The sequence below is a fragment of the Chinchilla lanigera genome, unplaced genomic scaffold (assembly GCF_000276665.1).
Source record: "Chinchilla lanigera isolate Chin_1 unplaced genomic scaffold, ChiLan1.0 scaffold00015, whole genome shotgun sequence".
NCBI lineage: Eukaryota > Metazoa > Chordata > Mammalia > Rodentia > Chinchillidae > Chinchilla > Chinchilla lanigera.
Window position 1 is genome coordinate 12,730,868 of NW_004955416.1, and position 17,456 is coordinate 12,748,323.

The following is a 17,456-nucleotide window of genomic DNA, read 5'->3' on the forward strand; positions in this document are numbered from 1 at the left end:
CTGGTACACTAATACTTTCTAGTCATACAGGAGGCCAAATCAGATTTCAATTAACAGAAAGAAAACAATTACTGCATATCTTACTTCAAAAGGCAAATTAGAATGCCAAGATGGGTTCTAAATCCTCACATGTAATACACAGTCCTTCTAGAGGGCCATCTTCTCAATGAAAAGAAACAGTACTGAGACAGAGGGGCTCCAGACTCCACCAGGAGACCAGGTTTGGGTGGAGAATATGGCAGATAGTGCGGACTGGTAGGCTGAAAGCCACTCATAACCTAAGACTGCCTGCCTTAACTACAGAGGCTATAAGGGTAAAGCACTCAGTCTTGGGCCTCTCTTGCAGCTAAGGCCATATGACCAAACTATAAAAATGAGAACATATACGGATGTCACCAGAAAGAATATTTCTCCCCAGATAAAAACATTACTTCTCTTAGGAAGCCTTGACCCTTGTGCCCTCTTCCTATGAGGAATTTTGGAGAACAAGAGCCACTGTGGTCCTTGTCACGGGGATAAAAGCCACATGCTGATCTCTGCAGTGCAGAAGAGGAACCTGGCTCCCTGGTGACATGCGGGAACCACCACAGCAGCTCTGGCTAGTCTCTCCTTGGGCTTCTTAAGGAGTGAGTTTTAAGATGATGTATTTCATTTTACCCATAGCTAAATACAATTCTAGTTCTTCCAGAAAATAAGCCTGGCTTTTCTTTCTTAATTCATTTTGTTCCAAAGTGGAGTGCCCATCTGGTTTGTTCTCCGATAGGTAAATGTGGCCAACAAATGTTCAGGTACTTTTACCTTCACCCCAGCTCCTTTTACCGCCTCACAATTTTTGAAAAGATAAAATGAATGAGTGAGGTATGAACCTATTTTCTCCAAGAAGAAAGAAACAATCTTAGCTTACAGTAGGTGTCCCTGTACCAGAAGGCAGAACCAAGTCTGCCTCGAGAGGCAGAAAAAGGAAAAATGGCTTCCATCCTTATAGAATACATGACCTCAGTCCTGGACAATGTTTAGAAATCCAACAACAGAAAGAAGAAAACCAGAAATTAACACATACCATGTTCCCGGCCTCTACTGGGGATAAAACACAAATATGGAAGAGATGCTACGAAAGAATCCACTTGACAAGAGCATCTTTGCTTTCAGTTGTGCAGCATATGATCTTCCACAGCATATCCCACTAAGAAACAAAGGGACTGCACTGTGTCTCAACAGTACTTGAACTCCATGGGAGGCGGCAAAACAGAGTACAGTGCGCTCCATTCTTCCTCCAATATTCTTTTTGCTAAAGGTGTGTGTGGCAGCATATAGTTCTATCAACTGTTAAAGTTCAGTGGTATTTTCCAAATGGATGGAAAAGAATAGGTAACACTGACAAGAAGCTAGGGTTCTACCAATTTCAGACAAAACTGTTTTTAAATGAATTAAAAAATATAGAAAAAACCTAACTTTGCAGGGGAGAGGTGAAATAATCGGCAAATTTCTTGGAGCAAGATCCACAAAATCCAGACAAACCAGTAGTTATTCTGGGCCAATATTCAAAGGTTTTCCTCTAAAACTTAAAAGTCTCAGTCCATACAATCACTTAATAAATAGCTCTACAGGTGAATCCAAGAGCACAATGGGATCCAGCATCTCACAATGTGCCCTGGCTCCTATGAGAATCCAACAAAAAGTCCTCACTCTGAGTCTTGAGGGTATATGAAGCACATCAGACAGTAAAACTTCTACACATGATGGGCAGAGGCCAAGCCGGTAATATATGGAAAAAATTGACAGCTGACAGCCAAACTATTGTTAGAGAAGCAATTCTCAGAGCATAAAAAGCACCGCAAAAAACAGCAATGAGTTTAAATAGACCTTACATCAGAAGAGTTTCCAAAAATTTACAATCAAATCTGTACACAGCCAAAAATACTTTAGCCATCAAAACTAATTTTACATGAGTAGGGATTCTTCTTGTTATTCCACAATAAATGGAACCCCAGCTTAGGACAGCGCCTTCACGAATTACTTAAGCAATACACATATGTTTGAAATAGAGCTATTATAATTAATAGCAACCAACTCATTCACATGCTGTTTACTCAAATACACTAAGTTAAAGACACACACACAAAAAAGTAGCAAAACTTAAAAAAATCAATTATTTCTTTCAAAAAGAAATTTTTGAAAAATTCTTTCTTTCACTACCAAATTTTCAGCAGCCTGTCAGATCATCTCTATGTGACACACAGCGTGCCTACCTAGCACGTTTCCTGGAGGCACCTCCTCCAGCTCTTCCAGTTCCCTTCCCATCAGCAGATACAGGTTTTCCAACGTACAGCACGCCATGTGGGGCACAGTGGGGAGGTCATCAGGGGAAGTTGAAAAGCCTGATGGTACCTGGGCAGAAAAAAACCATGGGGGATGTTAGGAGGCATGGGAAACCATTAACGCACCATCTATAAAGTTGTTTTTATTCATCAGTAAAGTGTGGTGTAGCCATCTTTCATGTAAACCTGGGACATACTGATATGAAATAGTATGATAAAATGTCTCATTTATTAGTAAAATTTGAAATAGTAAAATCTCTCAACTATGAAGAACTGTCCAGATTTCCATTTATTCATAATTCTAAGGCTAAGAACTATAAATCCTGCTGTGACCAGCAGCACCATTTTTGCTGATCTCCACAGGCCCTTGGCAGTAGTGATGTGAACCATGTCACGCATCAGTTCTGGTGACTACTGTGCTGTTATTTCAACACTCATTGTTACTGTTAGAATTTTAATCATATGATAATTTCTTCAAGCATTCAACAAAGTAGTATAGGTAATTAAATTCATAAACATTTAGTGGAAGGAGGGTCTTCTGAATTTAGGTAAACTTGGAAACATCAGAAAAATGACGATCTTTCCAGCACATGCTGTATCTAAATGTACATGTTCTTATAAAATCAAAAGCAGATCTGAAGTTGGAAAAAAATTTAAAATATAAAGACTGGATAGAAAGCAATAGGATTATCCACAGATAATATGACCATACACTTAAAAATAAGCTACAGGTAAGTTATTAGTAAAACAGCAAGGCAGCAAAGGTGCAAGATCGAGATACGAAAGTTGAGAATATTTCTATAGATCAGCAATAGACAGAAAGTATATTTTAAAACAGGAACAAAATATATGTTATGAATAAGTCTAACAAAGGTGATTGGAAACCTTTATAAAAACAAACAAAACTTTACAACTCAGAAGAAAAACTGATTAAAAATGACCTAAATAAATGTATAAGCTTAACACATTCAGGAACTAAAAATGCTATACTGAAAAAACACTGATTCATGCCAAAGAGATGTAGTGACTTCAAATATTTTTCCATCAAAACCTTAACAAGCCTTTAAGTTCACTCTAAATTTAATAGAGAAGGAGCAACCAGTCAGGAATAAATAAAACACACACACGAAAAGGTAGAGGCAAAACATTTGCCATCTAAAACCGTTTAGATGGCAAAACATTTAGAAACGAAGATAGCACTGACTAGGCAGTGATAGACAAGGGAAAGAATGGGGAAAAATCTAACAGTCCAGAAATAAACCCAAACCATGTGCATGTGAAATCTGATTTACGACAAAGTTGACAAAACAGATTAGTGGATAAAGATGGACGGATCAACAATGCTGAAACAACCGGTCATTTGTATTGTTAAAAAAAAACAGGATAGAAGCCAATTCCTTTCAAGCTACACATAGTGGGTTAAATATTTCAATATGAAAGGCAGAACATTAAACTTCAACAAGTATCACAGAAACTTTTATAATTTCAACACAGTCCTAATTCTAATTTCCTTAAATTATAAAAGGCAAAACCTATAAAGAGATGGATGAGTTCAACTACATTAATATTTACACCCATCAAAAAATAGCAAATAGAACGTGACGACAGTCTAAAACTGTAAAAGGAATCTGCAAAACTTAAAACTGACAAGCAACTAGTATTTAGAATATACCAAGGACATTTAAAGACCAGTATTTTTTTTTAAGTAGTACAGAAGAAAAATAAGAAAATGACCCAAAGAGGTATCTTCACAGTAGAAAATAAGACTGATCAGTGTAAACTACAGAGTAATAAGATGTAAATTAACTACTACAACACACTGTATCATACTCATCAGCTGGCAAAAATTAAAAGCCTAACAATACAAAATTTTGGTTGAAGACATGGAAGAGTTGGAGCTGTAAATCAGAAAGATTCTGGAGTATAACTTCAGAGTTACCCTGTTAGACTGAAGACCAGGCAACTCCACTCTAGATATATTCCCTAGAATCTTGCAAGGATGCCCAAGAAACTGTGTGCAAGGCCATTCAAGGTAGCACTTGTACAGCAAAAAAGAAAGCAGCCCAAATATGAAACAACAGGAAAATGAACACACAAAATAGTTATACAACAGAATACAATGCTGCAGTGAACAACAAATGAGCTACAAGAGGAGGCATGGATACAGATTAATTTCACAATGTTAAGTTAAAAAAGCAAGATATAGAATAACAGTGATAAAATTCCATTTATACAATGTTCAAAAGCAAGTAAATATAACAATGCATTCTCTAGAAGTGAATTACATAGATTATAAAACTACAAAGAAAACAAGAGAAAATGTCACAGACAGAACACAAGTGCCCTTCCCTGACCCTTGCTGCCTGGTGTCCACACTTAAGTATAAATAGGATCTATGAGACTTTCCTCCACACATCGGACTATGGCAAAGGTAACGGAGGTCACTCCAAGATGATAGAACTTCTTATAAGACTATCTTGCGAGCAGACTCATTCTAAAGGCTTAATCCAGCAAGCCTCCAAGCTGGGAAAGTCCACAGAAACAGCAGCTGTGGACGGCCTTTAGGAGGCAAGGGCAGGCAACAGTAAGAAGAAACCTGTGCTCTTCTGTCCTCCAGATTAAGGTGCAGGCAGCTAATGCCCTGATGGCAGCTTTGTGAGAGGCGAGGAGACCCAGCTCTGCCATGTCTGGACTCTTAATGCAAAGAGACTGTAAGATGCTAACAGCTGATCAGGTAATGGACTCAGTAATATGAAGCAATAATAAATAATAAATAAATAATATGAAAAGTAATAAAAAAGATAAGCAGAAAGTTCTAGGTAGGACTTACTTCTGGAGACAGTCTGAAACATCTCACATAATTTAAAAAACTAGATGGAATTAGGTTTCACGGGGCTCTAACTACAAAGTAAGAGGTTATTTGTGCTGTCAATGCACTATGTTACTCTTGCTTCAATTATCTTAACCATAAGCAGTTGATTCTGACCTGCAGCCCCGTGAGAGCAATAATGCAAAGGAGGTCAACTGGAGAGCTCATGGACGCTGTACAGCCCCTCCATTTGTGCTTCACTAAATAACTGCTTAGCCGTCAGACAGTTCAGACAGGGAATAAAGAAAGAGGGACAGACAGATGGACAGAAAATGAAGGGAGGGAGGGAGGAAGAAAGAAAAGGTGGGAGGATGGGAGGGATACAGGGAGGCAGGCAGACACTTGACTGCTACTGATAAACAACAAACCGTCAATTATGTCCAGGCCAAGATGTCAGAATAACCACAACTGGTGTTCTATACATGTCATTAAGGCACTTGCAGCCTCCCATCAAGTGTAACCTGCACACACCAAGTCCTACACACAGGCTAGCAAGGACTGCTTAACCACCACACAGCGCCACACTCTCCAAAGACAACTTAGGAAACTGACAGGGTAAGTGTCTGTGGCAAGGACTTTCCCCACAGTGTCCTCCCCTCCTCACAGCTGCCCTGTAGCTTCCCTTCTACACATGTGCAGGGAGAAGCGAGTACTTTCTGCCCCTGATGTTTCATGTGACCCACAGACAAGCTGCTATCTGCTGATCCAGAACGGCTCCGTGGACTGCTAGCATTGGCATCATTCTGTGACAGTCATTGTTTAATTACAATGTATGTATCTTGCTTATATCCAAAACTGTTACAAGACAGCTCCAACCTGTGAGCTCCCTGCTGCCCTCTGGCTCAGTCAGTTGTAGATGCCAGCCATCCACCTGCTCATGGGCTCTCCTGACAAAGAGTTCTGGGGCCTGCCTGTCACCTGCTGGCTTCTCACACCTTTGGCCTAAGCCACCCAGAGTTTGCATTTCTTTCTGTCTTGAGGCTCTGCCCCTGCCACAGCTCCAGCACAAAATCAGTCTTACCAGGTTCTTTCCTCCATCCACAAAGTGACTCTTGCCTTGCAAAGGAAAGGCTTACCAAGAAATAAGGCCAGAAAAATTGGTTCTAATCCCAGTGTGGTTTCCTAAATGCTACTAAGTGAAACATATACCCAAATGTTACCAAAGCACCACTAACGGAGACATAAGGATTTGCTCAAGTATGCCTTTGTACCACTCACCATAAGATCATCACCCACTACCCAATGTGAAGATACAAGACCCTTGAAGCAATATACTAATGTTTTACTTTCCATTCTTACCCGTTGCAAGAATTCAACAGGACTGTACTTGGGCCCCAAAACAAAAATTTTCCTTCCTCTTCGAGCTACGCCACTGAACACACGAGCAAACGCAATGAAGGACTCTTGGCTGTCTTCCTCTTGGGGTGCAGGGTTAGGGGCCATACTCTCCACCTGCTGTTCACCACCTGCCAGAAACAAAAGGACAGTTAAGGGCCAAGACTGCTCACTGACCCAGAACTGCCTGGAAACATAGGGGGGAAAAGGAATATTTTATGTAAGATACAGTTTCAGGAGATAAACACCAAGAATGAAAAGAATATTGACAAAAACTACAATTAAAGCGAAAAGCTTAAGAGCAAAAGGGTGAGTGTCCCAATTTAAGCAAAAAACATCCAGCACTGGACAGTCAAGCCTACTCAGGGAGACGATACCTCTTGGTTCTCCTTGTGGACTTGTTTCAAGGATGCCCCCACAGTGGATGGACTCCACAGGGCCCTGCCCATGTGCTGCTGCCAGCTTCTCCGCGTGCCTCTGTCGCGCACGCTCTCGTCTCTGAGCAATCTCATCCTGAGTGAGAGGCCTAGAGGGTGTCACAAATATGTTACCATCTGACAGCATTGAACATCACTTGGTTCATACAAGGACAGAAACAGCAAGCACTGAAATGGCTGCATAGCACGAGGATTAGTCTCAACTCCCTCAGGGGCAGGGGCTTCTCTGAGTCCTCCCCTGCTGCAGCAACAGAGGAGACCCATCAGGCTGCCTCTGACAGTGCTGTGCCCCAGCTATCTGGAGCTTAAGGACCAGTTGCAAGAGGCCATGTGGCCAAGTGGAGCCAAGCACAACAACATGAAACCTTTCTCAGAGACCCACTTTCCCTCTGGGAGAGGCAAGGACTAGAAGGAAAGACATGAGTAACAGATGAGGGCGCAGAGCATACCAGCCAGAAAAATGCAGTACACTTCAAGAAGAAATCAAGGTTGTCTTTGCAAGTACAAAATCATGTCTGCATGGAGAACTGGAATTCATGAGGAAGGGGTCAAGGTTGGGCTAAGTGCTGGCAATTCAGCGGGACTAAAAGGTCCAATTAAAATTATTAGCCACTGTGTTAGTTCCAAGAGGTATCAGATCAGAAAAGGCAATATGTAGCCGTACATGTGTGTCTGCTGGGAGATTGTCTGGGAAGATGGCTGCTAATAATTAGTGATTTTTCCTAAAGCGTTACCCTCATGCCTGTCAGGATGCAGGAAAGATACAACACTGAAAGGGTCTTTACAAAAGAGACTCCCTGCACTGAATAAGAATGAGCATTCTGTTTGAGGGTGTGGATTTGGCAGGTGGAAGCAAGGCAAGTGGACCAACCTCCCAGATTCAGCACCCTTCCATGTGAATCCACCTGCACACTCATCCCCAATACAAAAGTAAGCCCAATACCTGTGCTACAGGCAGTAGCATTTGAACATCTCTAGCACTGCATCCTGGGGCTGAGCATCCAGGCACGCAGGCTCATCCTTGTTCTACCTCATGCTCCAGCCCCTGAAACTGCACTACATGTGCAGTCTACATACATGCTTCAATCTGCGTCTACATGCTCTGCGTCTACATGCTGTCCTGTTTTACTCTGCTCTCTTGAAGACACAGAGTCACGGCCCCACTTTGCCGCACACTTCCCCTTCCCTGAGGAGTGGAAGTCACTCCAGTTGGCATTCGTGTGAGCATTGCCCACCCACCTTTGGAATAGTCACTAACTCTTGGATTCCATGATGCCAAGTGCTCTGAGACTCCTTCATATGGGCTAACATAGAAAGTGATGCTTGTGTCACTGACTGTCCACTACTACCCTTTCCAGATGCTTGTCAGCCAGCCAAAGTCTGCCACCAGGAGTGGCCCTGGTTCTGCCTTCCTATGACCTGCCCTCTAAATGGGAGGCTGAATTCCAGGAGTTGGCTCTTCCCCTCTCACCAAGACCAAATCTACTCAGGTCACAGACCCAGGGGAGACTAACCCTTGAGACTGGGATGGGGTGACATTGTCCTTACGTATCAGAACCACTGGTGTGATGCACACCTGTCAACCCAGCACTCTGGGTTGCTGCGGCAGGAGGATCACAAGTTCAAGCTAAGCCTGGGAAACTTAGCAAGATACTGCCTCAAAATGAAAAAACAGGGATGTAGCTTAGTGCAAAGGCCTTGGGTTCAGTCCCCAGTACCACAACAAAATAAAACAACAAAAAGCCCACTGGCACCAGAGAAACCAAATACCATGGCAAGAGACAAGATCCTCTTTATAAGAGCTCTAAATGTCAAACACAGGAGATGCACAGCTCCCTCTGGATCACCGTCCTGTCCTCTGGCGCAGTAGCTAACAAACCCACTTCCTCCCTTCCCTCAGAATCACCTGCATGGGTACCTGCTCTTCCTGTCCTAGTCCCCAGGATAAACACTTCCAACAATCCCTGGAAACTTTCTTCATTTGAAAACTTTTGTTAGAAACTCATTAGCAGGTCTGAAAAGTATGAATTAAAATATACATGCAAAACACAGTGTCACTACGATTAGAGTGGGGAGTAGGTATTATGTAAGGCACATGTCTTCATCTCAAGAGAAAAAGGCTCTTCTAATGGGCTCCTTGCTGATCCATAATGCAACACATATTTATTACAACAGGTAAATGAAATACATGGTACATCTCTATTTTACAAATGTAAGTGACTGACTCAAAGTCACACAGCTATTAATGCAGATCGATGTTCATTATCACCAAGCTATGTCTTCCATTTAGAAGGAATTAATGATAATAAAATCAGTATCCTAAGTAAATGTAACTTCGTTTTAGCTTTTGTTACAAAAGAAGCATATTTTTCATCTTCTACATGAAATCCGCACCCGTCTAAGTTTATCACATGCACAGGAGTAAATCACCATTTACAGTTATTAGCTGGCTGCAAAGGCATAGGTAGGTGTACACTGTCTTGTTGTGTTTACCCACCTATCTAGCCAACACCCAGTATGTTCCAGGGACTTCTCTGAGGACTACAGTGGCTGCAGAGGGAGACAAAGCAAACAGGAGAGAGATCAGCACAGATTTATATAAAGTACCCTCTATATGCCCAGTATTTGTTGAGAACAAAGAATTTATTTAATAGAAAATGGGGCTCTACTGGTAAGGAAACAGCTGTGGAGGCTACTTCCTGAAGAGACAATTACTAAACTAGAGATGAAGGAGGCCGTAAGTCAGAATGTTGACTGGATATGCAAATATGAGGTTGGGAAGCAAAAGGAAGAGAGGCAAGAACACAAAACCATCTACCGTAAGGATTCCACACACAATGCTCACACTACGGTCACTATGATACTGGCCAGGGGGCAGAAGAAGTCCAAGAAGGGGCTGAAAGATATTTTGGGTACAGTCAAGCATAACTACCCTAGCAGGCAATGGGTTATGGAGAGCAGGTGATCAGTAAGAAAAGTGCCATTTGTTTGAAGATGGTGATGGTTATTTGTTCGCAAGAAGGAGGCAAAAGCAACACATACTCAGGGATTGTGGGGACAGGGGATACCTGAAAAACACCGAACAAAACGTTACTTATCACCAGGTAACAATTCAACACTTCACTTCAACAAAAATTTCTGAAATGAAATTGCAATTCAGAATAGCAAAAGCAAAGCCTTAGATTCTACCTAAAAAGGGCAGACAGGTTAGATGGTCGCCTGCCTGGACTTAGGGGTGGACGCTGAAGAGCCATATAGGATACTGAGGGCAGATTTCATGGAGTGACACCAAACACCTTAGGCTTTAAAGCTCGATAGGCCTGGATTCAAATATAAAGCATGATCAATAAATACAGTGAACATTAATTTTCTTATCACAGGAAAAGACACATTGTCATCAACTCACCTCAAAATATTTCCCATTATGCTTTCTGTCTAGATGTCCCCACAAAGCCTTGTGGGGTTATAGGAGGGGTTTTTCAGAGGTGGCTGGATATAGGATATGTAATGCTGGGATTAAGGATGTGAGAGTACTAAATTAATCCACTGACTGGTGTGACAGAGTTCTGGTAGGATTAAAAATGCCTCATCCTGAGTGTGCATGCTACCTTCTGGAATGTGGTAGGTAATGTGGGTACAATACAAAGGGACAGAAAACAATCTGTCCTTGCTTGTTGCATGCTTCCTTCCACTTGCCTCCTGCCTGTCTTCTCTGTGATGCCCCTCTGCCACGCCACCTTGCCCTAGAGTCAGCCAACTATGAACTGAAACCTCGATACTGTGAGCCAAGTAAACCTTTCTTTTTTTAACTCTGGGTGTTGGGTATTTTGTCTCAGCAACAAGAAGAGTAACTACAATACCCTCTCACTTTAAACACATCTATCCACCATTCTTGGTACTTTCTGAAGCAGATCTGCAAGTCCTCTTTCTTTGGTATCTTTAGTTAATATAGTTGTGGCTGCCTCAATGTCTTAAATGAATTAAAAGCATTTACCTTTCTTGGTCATTCTGACTTATGGGTGGATGAGGGCACACCATAATGTTTTCATGAGCCTGCCTTTCCATTGGATGGTAATTTGCAGTAGCAGTCATAGAATGTTTTACCAGTTTAAAAAAATTAATAACATTAAAAAGAGAAGTGGTACAGTCTAAGTGTGATTTGTGTGTCTCCTGAAGGTCCATAAGGTCTGCTCCTCATGATGGAGCTGCAGAGAGATACAACATACCTTTAGGAGGTGGGGCCTAGTACAAGCTCCTTAGGTCACAGACTGTGCCCTTGTCTTTTACTGTAATAAGATTACTTAATTTAAACATTCATCGTGACCTGGAGCATACTACCTGTGATAGACTGACAACTGGTGGTCAACTTGGAACACCTAGCTGAACTGAATTAATGTGGTGCTGGATATGGGAGGCCCACCTGAGGATTGTTGTTGGCAGCGTAACAGGCAGAACTGGGAAGGAAGAAGTAAGGCTGTTGGGAGCTGGTAGAAGCTGCTGAGAAGCTGTTTGGGAGCTGCTGGTTTTCCTGGGCTATTCTGCTGGAGGATGTTTTTTTTGTGTATGATTCTTTGGGTGACTATTATAAATAATCTTATAAAATATGTGTCCTGTATTATTGTTCCCCTTGCAAAACCCCAACCGTGACAATCTGTCCTTGCTTGTTGCATGCTTCCTTCCACTTGCCGTGGAAGGAAAATTGTTTTGACAAAACCGTGACACTACCTATTTTTTCTAAGGCTCCTTAATTTCTCCACATGTCAAAATGAAACATTATATAACACTACATTTTTTTGACAAAATCATGACACTACCTATTTTTTCTAAGGCTCCTTAATTTCTCTACATGTCAAAATGAAACATTATATAACACTACATTTTTTTTCCATTGAAGAACTGTTTTGGCATGACCAATGGTGTGATAAGAATATTATAGCAGCTTAATAAAGTGCAGTTGATTATTACTATTCTTACCATTATTACTTATAAGATGGAGGAGTGAGTTGTTCCTTTCTCCATTGTTTCATTTAAATTTTTTTTCCACTTTTTCCTTTTTCTTGATTGTTTGTTCTTGTTTTTATAAGAGAACACTTTCTAGTTTTTGTTTTGGTTGGTTCTGTACTTGTTTCTGTTTCTTCCTTCACTATCCTTCTTATTTTCTTCAGCAGTTCCCAAAGCTTGCATAACCTTTCTTCATCCTCCATCCTTGCATCTAGTCCCTTTATCTTCTTCTATTTCTCTACTTTTTCACCTAAACCCTTTTAAATTTTGTCCCCTGAGGGCAAAAATCACCATATTGAGAGGATACTGGGGGCTGGGGATTTAGCTCAGCGGCAAAGCGCCTGCCTGGCAAGTGCAAGGTCGTGAGTTCGGTTCCTGGTACCGGAGAAAAACCAAAAAAACAAAAAAAGAGAGAGGATATTTACTGTACTCAATTTTTGGATTTTAGATTTTGTAATATATAGTTACCACAGTTTGTAATATTCTGTGCTGTGTTTGATGCTATTATTATTGCTGATTGTACTACTTTAGCTGATTGTACTAATAGCTGATATACTACTACTTTGCTGATTTACTACTTTAGGTGACATAACTATTCTAATCAGTTGTTCTTCCTTGTATGCCAAAACTAAGACTCACTGTGGATTACAGACAATACTACATGCTAGCGCCAAACAACCAGGGGCTACGTCAAGTAGGTAGCAACTTCTCATCCCCAATGAAATGATGGGGCAGGATTTTGTAACAGATTCAAAATCCAAAAGCCAGACACACCTGGAAGGTATCTCTGAGAAGTAGTCATTTTCCTAAGAGTACTAAATACTAGCAATACAGCTACAAGCATCAACCCAGGAATTAAACTAAAACACAAACAAACAAAAAATACAAAATGAGAAGACACTTAAACAATATGCAAGGCAAATCCAGGGGGCAATGAGGAGGAACAATTTGAACGCCACACACCTGGGCTCTCTGAAGTGGTAACAGAAGTAACAAACCAAATGAATAAGGCCCTAGAAAAAAATCAAATCAGAAATAATTTCCCTGCCAGGCGTGGTGGTGCATGCCTGTAATCCCAGCACTCAGGAGGCTGAGGCAGGAGGATTGTTGTGAGCTCAAGGCCAGCCTGGGCTACAAAGTAAGCTCAAGGCCAGCCTAAACTGCGTGGCAAGACCTCATCTCAAAAAGACAAAAAAAAAAAAAAAAAAAAAAAAAAAAAAGAAATAATTTCCCTGATAATTTCAAAGATGATGACCATAATAAAGGGCATGATTAGTGAATCTAGAGAATATACAGATTAAAAAAAAAAAAAACCTTAGGGAAATGATGGAAACCATGAATGCCCAACATACTAAAGAAATGGAATCCATGAAAGATTCAATCAGATATCCAGGAGATTAAAAATTCTACTGAAAGTATATGCAGCAGAATGAACCAATGTAAGAACAGAATACCAGATGCAGGAGACAGGATTGTGGTTAGTAATCAAGAAAAGAAAGATTTCTTAAAGATAGCAAGGGAACATAAAAAATCAACCCAAGAGCTGCTAGATGATACAAAGAAAAATAACACTGGTCAGTCAGTGAAAAAGTAGACTGCACTAAAGACATAAAAAACCTGCTAACTGAAGTAATGCTAGAAAACTTCCCAAGTATGGAAAAACAATTTGACATACGATGTGAGGCATACAGAACTCCAATTAGCCATGATCAAAAAAATCTACCACAAGGCATGTAACAGTCAGGATTCCCACAATTCAGTGCAAGAACACAATATTAAAAGGTGTTAGAGAAAAGAAAAAGATCATCTACAAAGGAAAGCCCAACAGAATTACAACAGACTTCTCAACACAAACCCTTAAAACTCAAGGAGATCCTGGAGAGTATTTCAAACCCTAAAAGAAAACAACCTCCAATCCAGATTGAGGTATTCTGTAAAACTATCTTTCAAAACTGATGGAGAAATATGATACTTTCATGACAAAGAACACCTGAAGAAATGTATGACCACCAAACCAACACTCAAAAATATTTTCAAGGACATTCTAGAAAGAGACAACAAAGACTACAATTACATGAATGCCGAAAGAATGAATCCACTTGCCAAAGCAAGTAATTAGAGGGGAAAGAAAGGGAACCAACAGCAAAAAAACATGAAAAGGATAAGTCAATACATATCAGTTATAACCATCAATGTAAGTGATCTTAATTCACCTCAAGACAAACACAATGGTAGAATGGATCAAGAAACAAGATCCAAGAATATGAAAATAAAGATCCGGCAAACAAAAAACATTTAACTCAAAAAGAAATTCATAGACTAAAAGTCAAAGGATGGAAAACAATACAACATGCAATAGGAACCCAGAAAAAAGCAGGGACAGCTATTCTACTTACAAATAAAGTGGATTTCAAGCCATGATTGATCAAGAGAGACAAAGGAGGTCACTACATTCTTGTTAAGGGAACAATCCAAGAAGAAGAGATAACAATCATAAATGTATATGCAACAAATACCAGCACAATCATATAGAACAAATATTAATGGACATGAAAAAGCAAATAAACACTAACCCAACTGTAATGGAGGACCTCAATATCCCACTGTTACAGACAGTCAGATCATCTAGACAAAATAAAGAAATATCAGAACTAAACCAAATTTTTGAACAAATGGACTTAGCAGAGATCTACAGAGCATTCCACCTCATATTAGAATACACATTCTTCTCAGCTGCACATAGGACTTTCTCCAAAATAGACCACATACTAGCTCATAGAACAAGCTTCAGTCAATGCAAAGGAACTGAAATTATTCCATGCCTATTATCAGACCATAGTGCAATGAAACTGGAAAACACTGGCAGAAGAAACCACAAAAACTTCATAACACATAGAAATTAAATAATACCCTCCTGAACCACTGGGTCACAGATGAAATTAAAGAAGAAATTAGCTTCTACAATTAAACAATAATGTCAGTACAACATACAGGAACATATGGGACACAATGAAAGCAGCCCTACAAGGGAAAATTATAGTGGTGAATACCCATATCAGAAAAAATGAGCAAGCTCAAATAAATAACCTAATGCTGAACCTCATGCTTATAAAAAAAAGAAGACATCAAGCATAAAGATCACACAAGGGAGGAAATTATAAAGATCAGAGCAGAAATTAGTGCAATGGAGACTAAGAAAATAATACAAAGAATCAATGAATTGAAGAGTTGGTTCTTTGAAAAATTAAATAAAATTCACAAAGCCATAGCCAATCATGTTAAAAAAAAGGAACCCTTATCATATTCATGCAATTAGGAATGAAAAGCATGAAATCACAATGGAGCTTGCAGAAATCTAAGACCTTCAATAACTACTTTTAGAATCTTTATCTAGTAAGATGAAAAACACAGAAGAAATGTATAGATTCCTAGATACATATGAATTACCAAAGTTGAATCAAGAAGACACAAAAATTCTAAATAAAACAATACCAGTTAATGAATTCAGTTAATGAAACTGAACATCTAATTAAAACTCTATCAACAAAAAAAGCCCTGGTCTTGACAGATTCACTGCTGAATTCTATAAAAAATTTAGAGAATATCTAACACCATTACTCCTCAAGGTCTTTAATGAAGTTGAAAGGAAAGCAAAACTCCAAAAGTCATCCCTGGAAGCAAATATTACCTTGATACCAAAACCAGAGAGAAATCCAACCAAGAAAGAGAACACAGGCCAGTCTCTTTACTGAACATAGATGCAAAAATCCTCAGGAAGATACTGGCAAACAGAATGCAGCAAATCATGAAGAAGTTTATATACCATGACCAAGTAGGATTCATCCCAGGGATGCAGGGATGATTCAAATCAGTAAGTTTAATACACCATATCAACAGAGCCCAAAACACATGATCATCTCAATACACACAGAAAAAGCATTTGACAAAGTCCAACACCCACTCATGATAAAAATCCTACAGTAAATTGGAATAGGTGATCTTTATCTCTAGCTGATAAAAGCCATCTAGACAAGGATGTCCACTATCACCACTCTTACCCAGTATAGTTCTGGAAACATTAGCCAGAGCAATTAGACAAGAGAAAGAAATAAAAGTAAGATAAGAAAGGAAGAAGTTAAATTATCATTATTTGCAGATGACATAGTACTCTACATAGAAACTCCACCAAAAGACTTCTAGATTTAACAAATTCAGTCACATATACAAAGTCAGCACTCAAAAATCAATAGCATTCCTGTACACAAATAACAAATTCATTGATAAACTGAGGAAACAACACCTTTCATAATAGGGCCAAAAGAAACAAAATACTTATGAATCAATCTCACAAAGGAAGGAAAAGATCTCTACATTGAAAACTACAGTATTCTGAAAAAAGAAATTGAAGAGGCTATTAGAATGGAAGATGTCCCTTGCTCTTGGGTAGGAAGAACCAACACAGTGAAAATGGCCACGCTCTCAAAACAGTTATACAGATTTAATGCAATACCAATCAAAATACCACTAGCATGCCTCATAGAACTTAGAGAAATCAATCCTAACACTCATTTGGAACCAGGAGAGACCTAGAATAGGAAAAGCAATTCTGGGCAACAAAGGCAAGGCAGTGGGTATCACAACCTCCTACATAACATTATACTACAAAGCTTCTCTGATTAAAAACAGCACATTAGCCAGGTGTGGTGATGTAATCCCAGCACACAGCAGGCTGAGGCAGGAGGATCACTGCAAGTCTGAGGCCACTCTGGGCTACAAAGTAAGTTCAAGGCCAGTCTGAACCATATAATGTAACCCTGTCTCAAAAAGACAAAACAAACAAACAAATAAACAAACAAAAAACCCCCAGCATGGTACAGGCAAAAACCAGGCCCAATAGAATATATTAAAAGATGCAGAAAATTCCAAACACATTTGGCCATTTTATCTTTGACAAAAGGGCCAAAAACTTTCACTGGAAAAAATAGCTCTTTAATAAATGGTGCTGGAAAAACTGGCTTTCTTCATGCCAAAATTAAAACTAGATCCTTATCTTTCACTGTGCACTAAACTAAAATAGAAATGAACCAAAGATGTAAATATTAAAAAGAAAAACACTAAACCTGCTGTAAAATAGGTAGAACTTTTGAAGATACAGGTGTAGCAAACACTTTATGAACAAAAGCCCAATCACACAGCAAATATCATAAAAAATCAACAAGTGGGATCTCAATTCATTAAAGACCTTTTGCACGGCAAAAGAAGTCACCAACAGAGTGAAGAGAAAACCCACAGAGGGAAAAAATTTTCGCCAGCTACTCCTCAAAGGACTAATATCTTGACTATATAAAGAACTAAAAAAAAAAAAGTACCCCCCCATTTAAAGATCCAATCCAAAAATGGCCAAATGAAATGAATAGACACTTCTCAGATGAGTAAGTAGGAATGGCAAATAAATATATGAAAATATGTTCAATATCACTGGTCAAGAGATGCAAA

At 39.6% G+C, this 17,456-nt stretch overlaps 1 protein-coding gene across 3 annotated transcripts in view; it reads right to left on the reverse strand.

The window, feature by feature from the left end:
• Eftud1 (elongation factor Tu GTP binding domain containing 1) overlaps positions 1-17,456 on the reverse strand; it is a 131,481-nt gene that overhangs the window by 72,691 nt on the left and 41,334 nt on the right. For all 3 annotated transcript variants that reach the window (XM_005381461.2, XM_013512538.1, XM_005381460.2), the window contains 3 exons: positions 6,900-7,048; positions 6,487-6,653; positions 2,250-2,388 (listed from right to left, as the gene is read on the reverse strand). In XM_005381461.2, the coding sequence (XP_005381518.1) occupies positions 2,250-2,388; positions 6,487-6,653; positions 6,900-7,048 (455 nt within the window). The remainder of the gene's footprint in view (positions 1-2,249; positions 2,389-6,486; positions 6,654-6,899; positions 7,049-17,456) is intronic.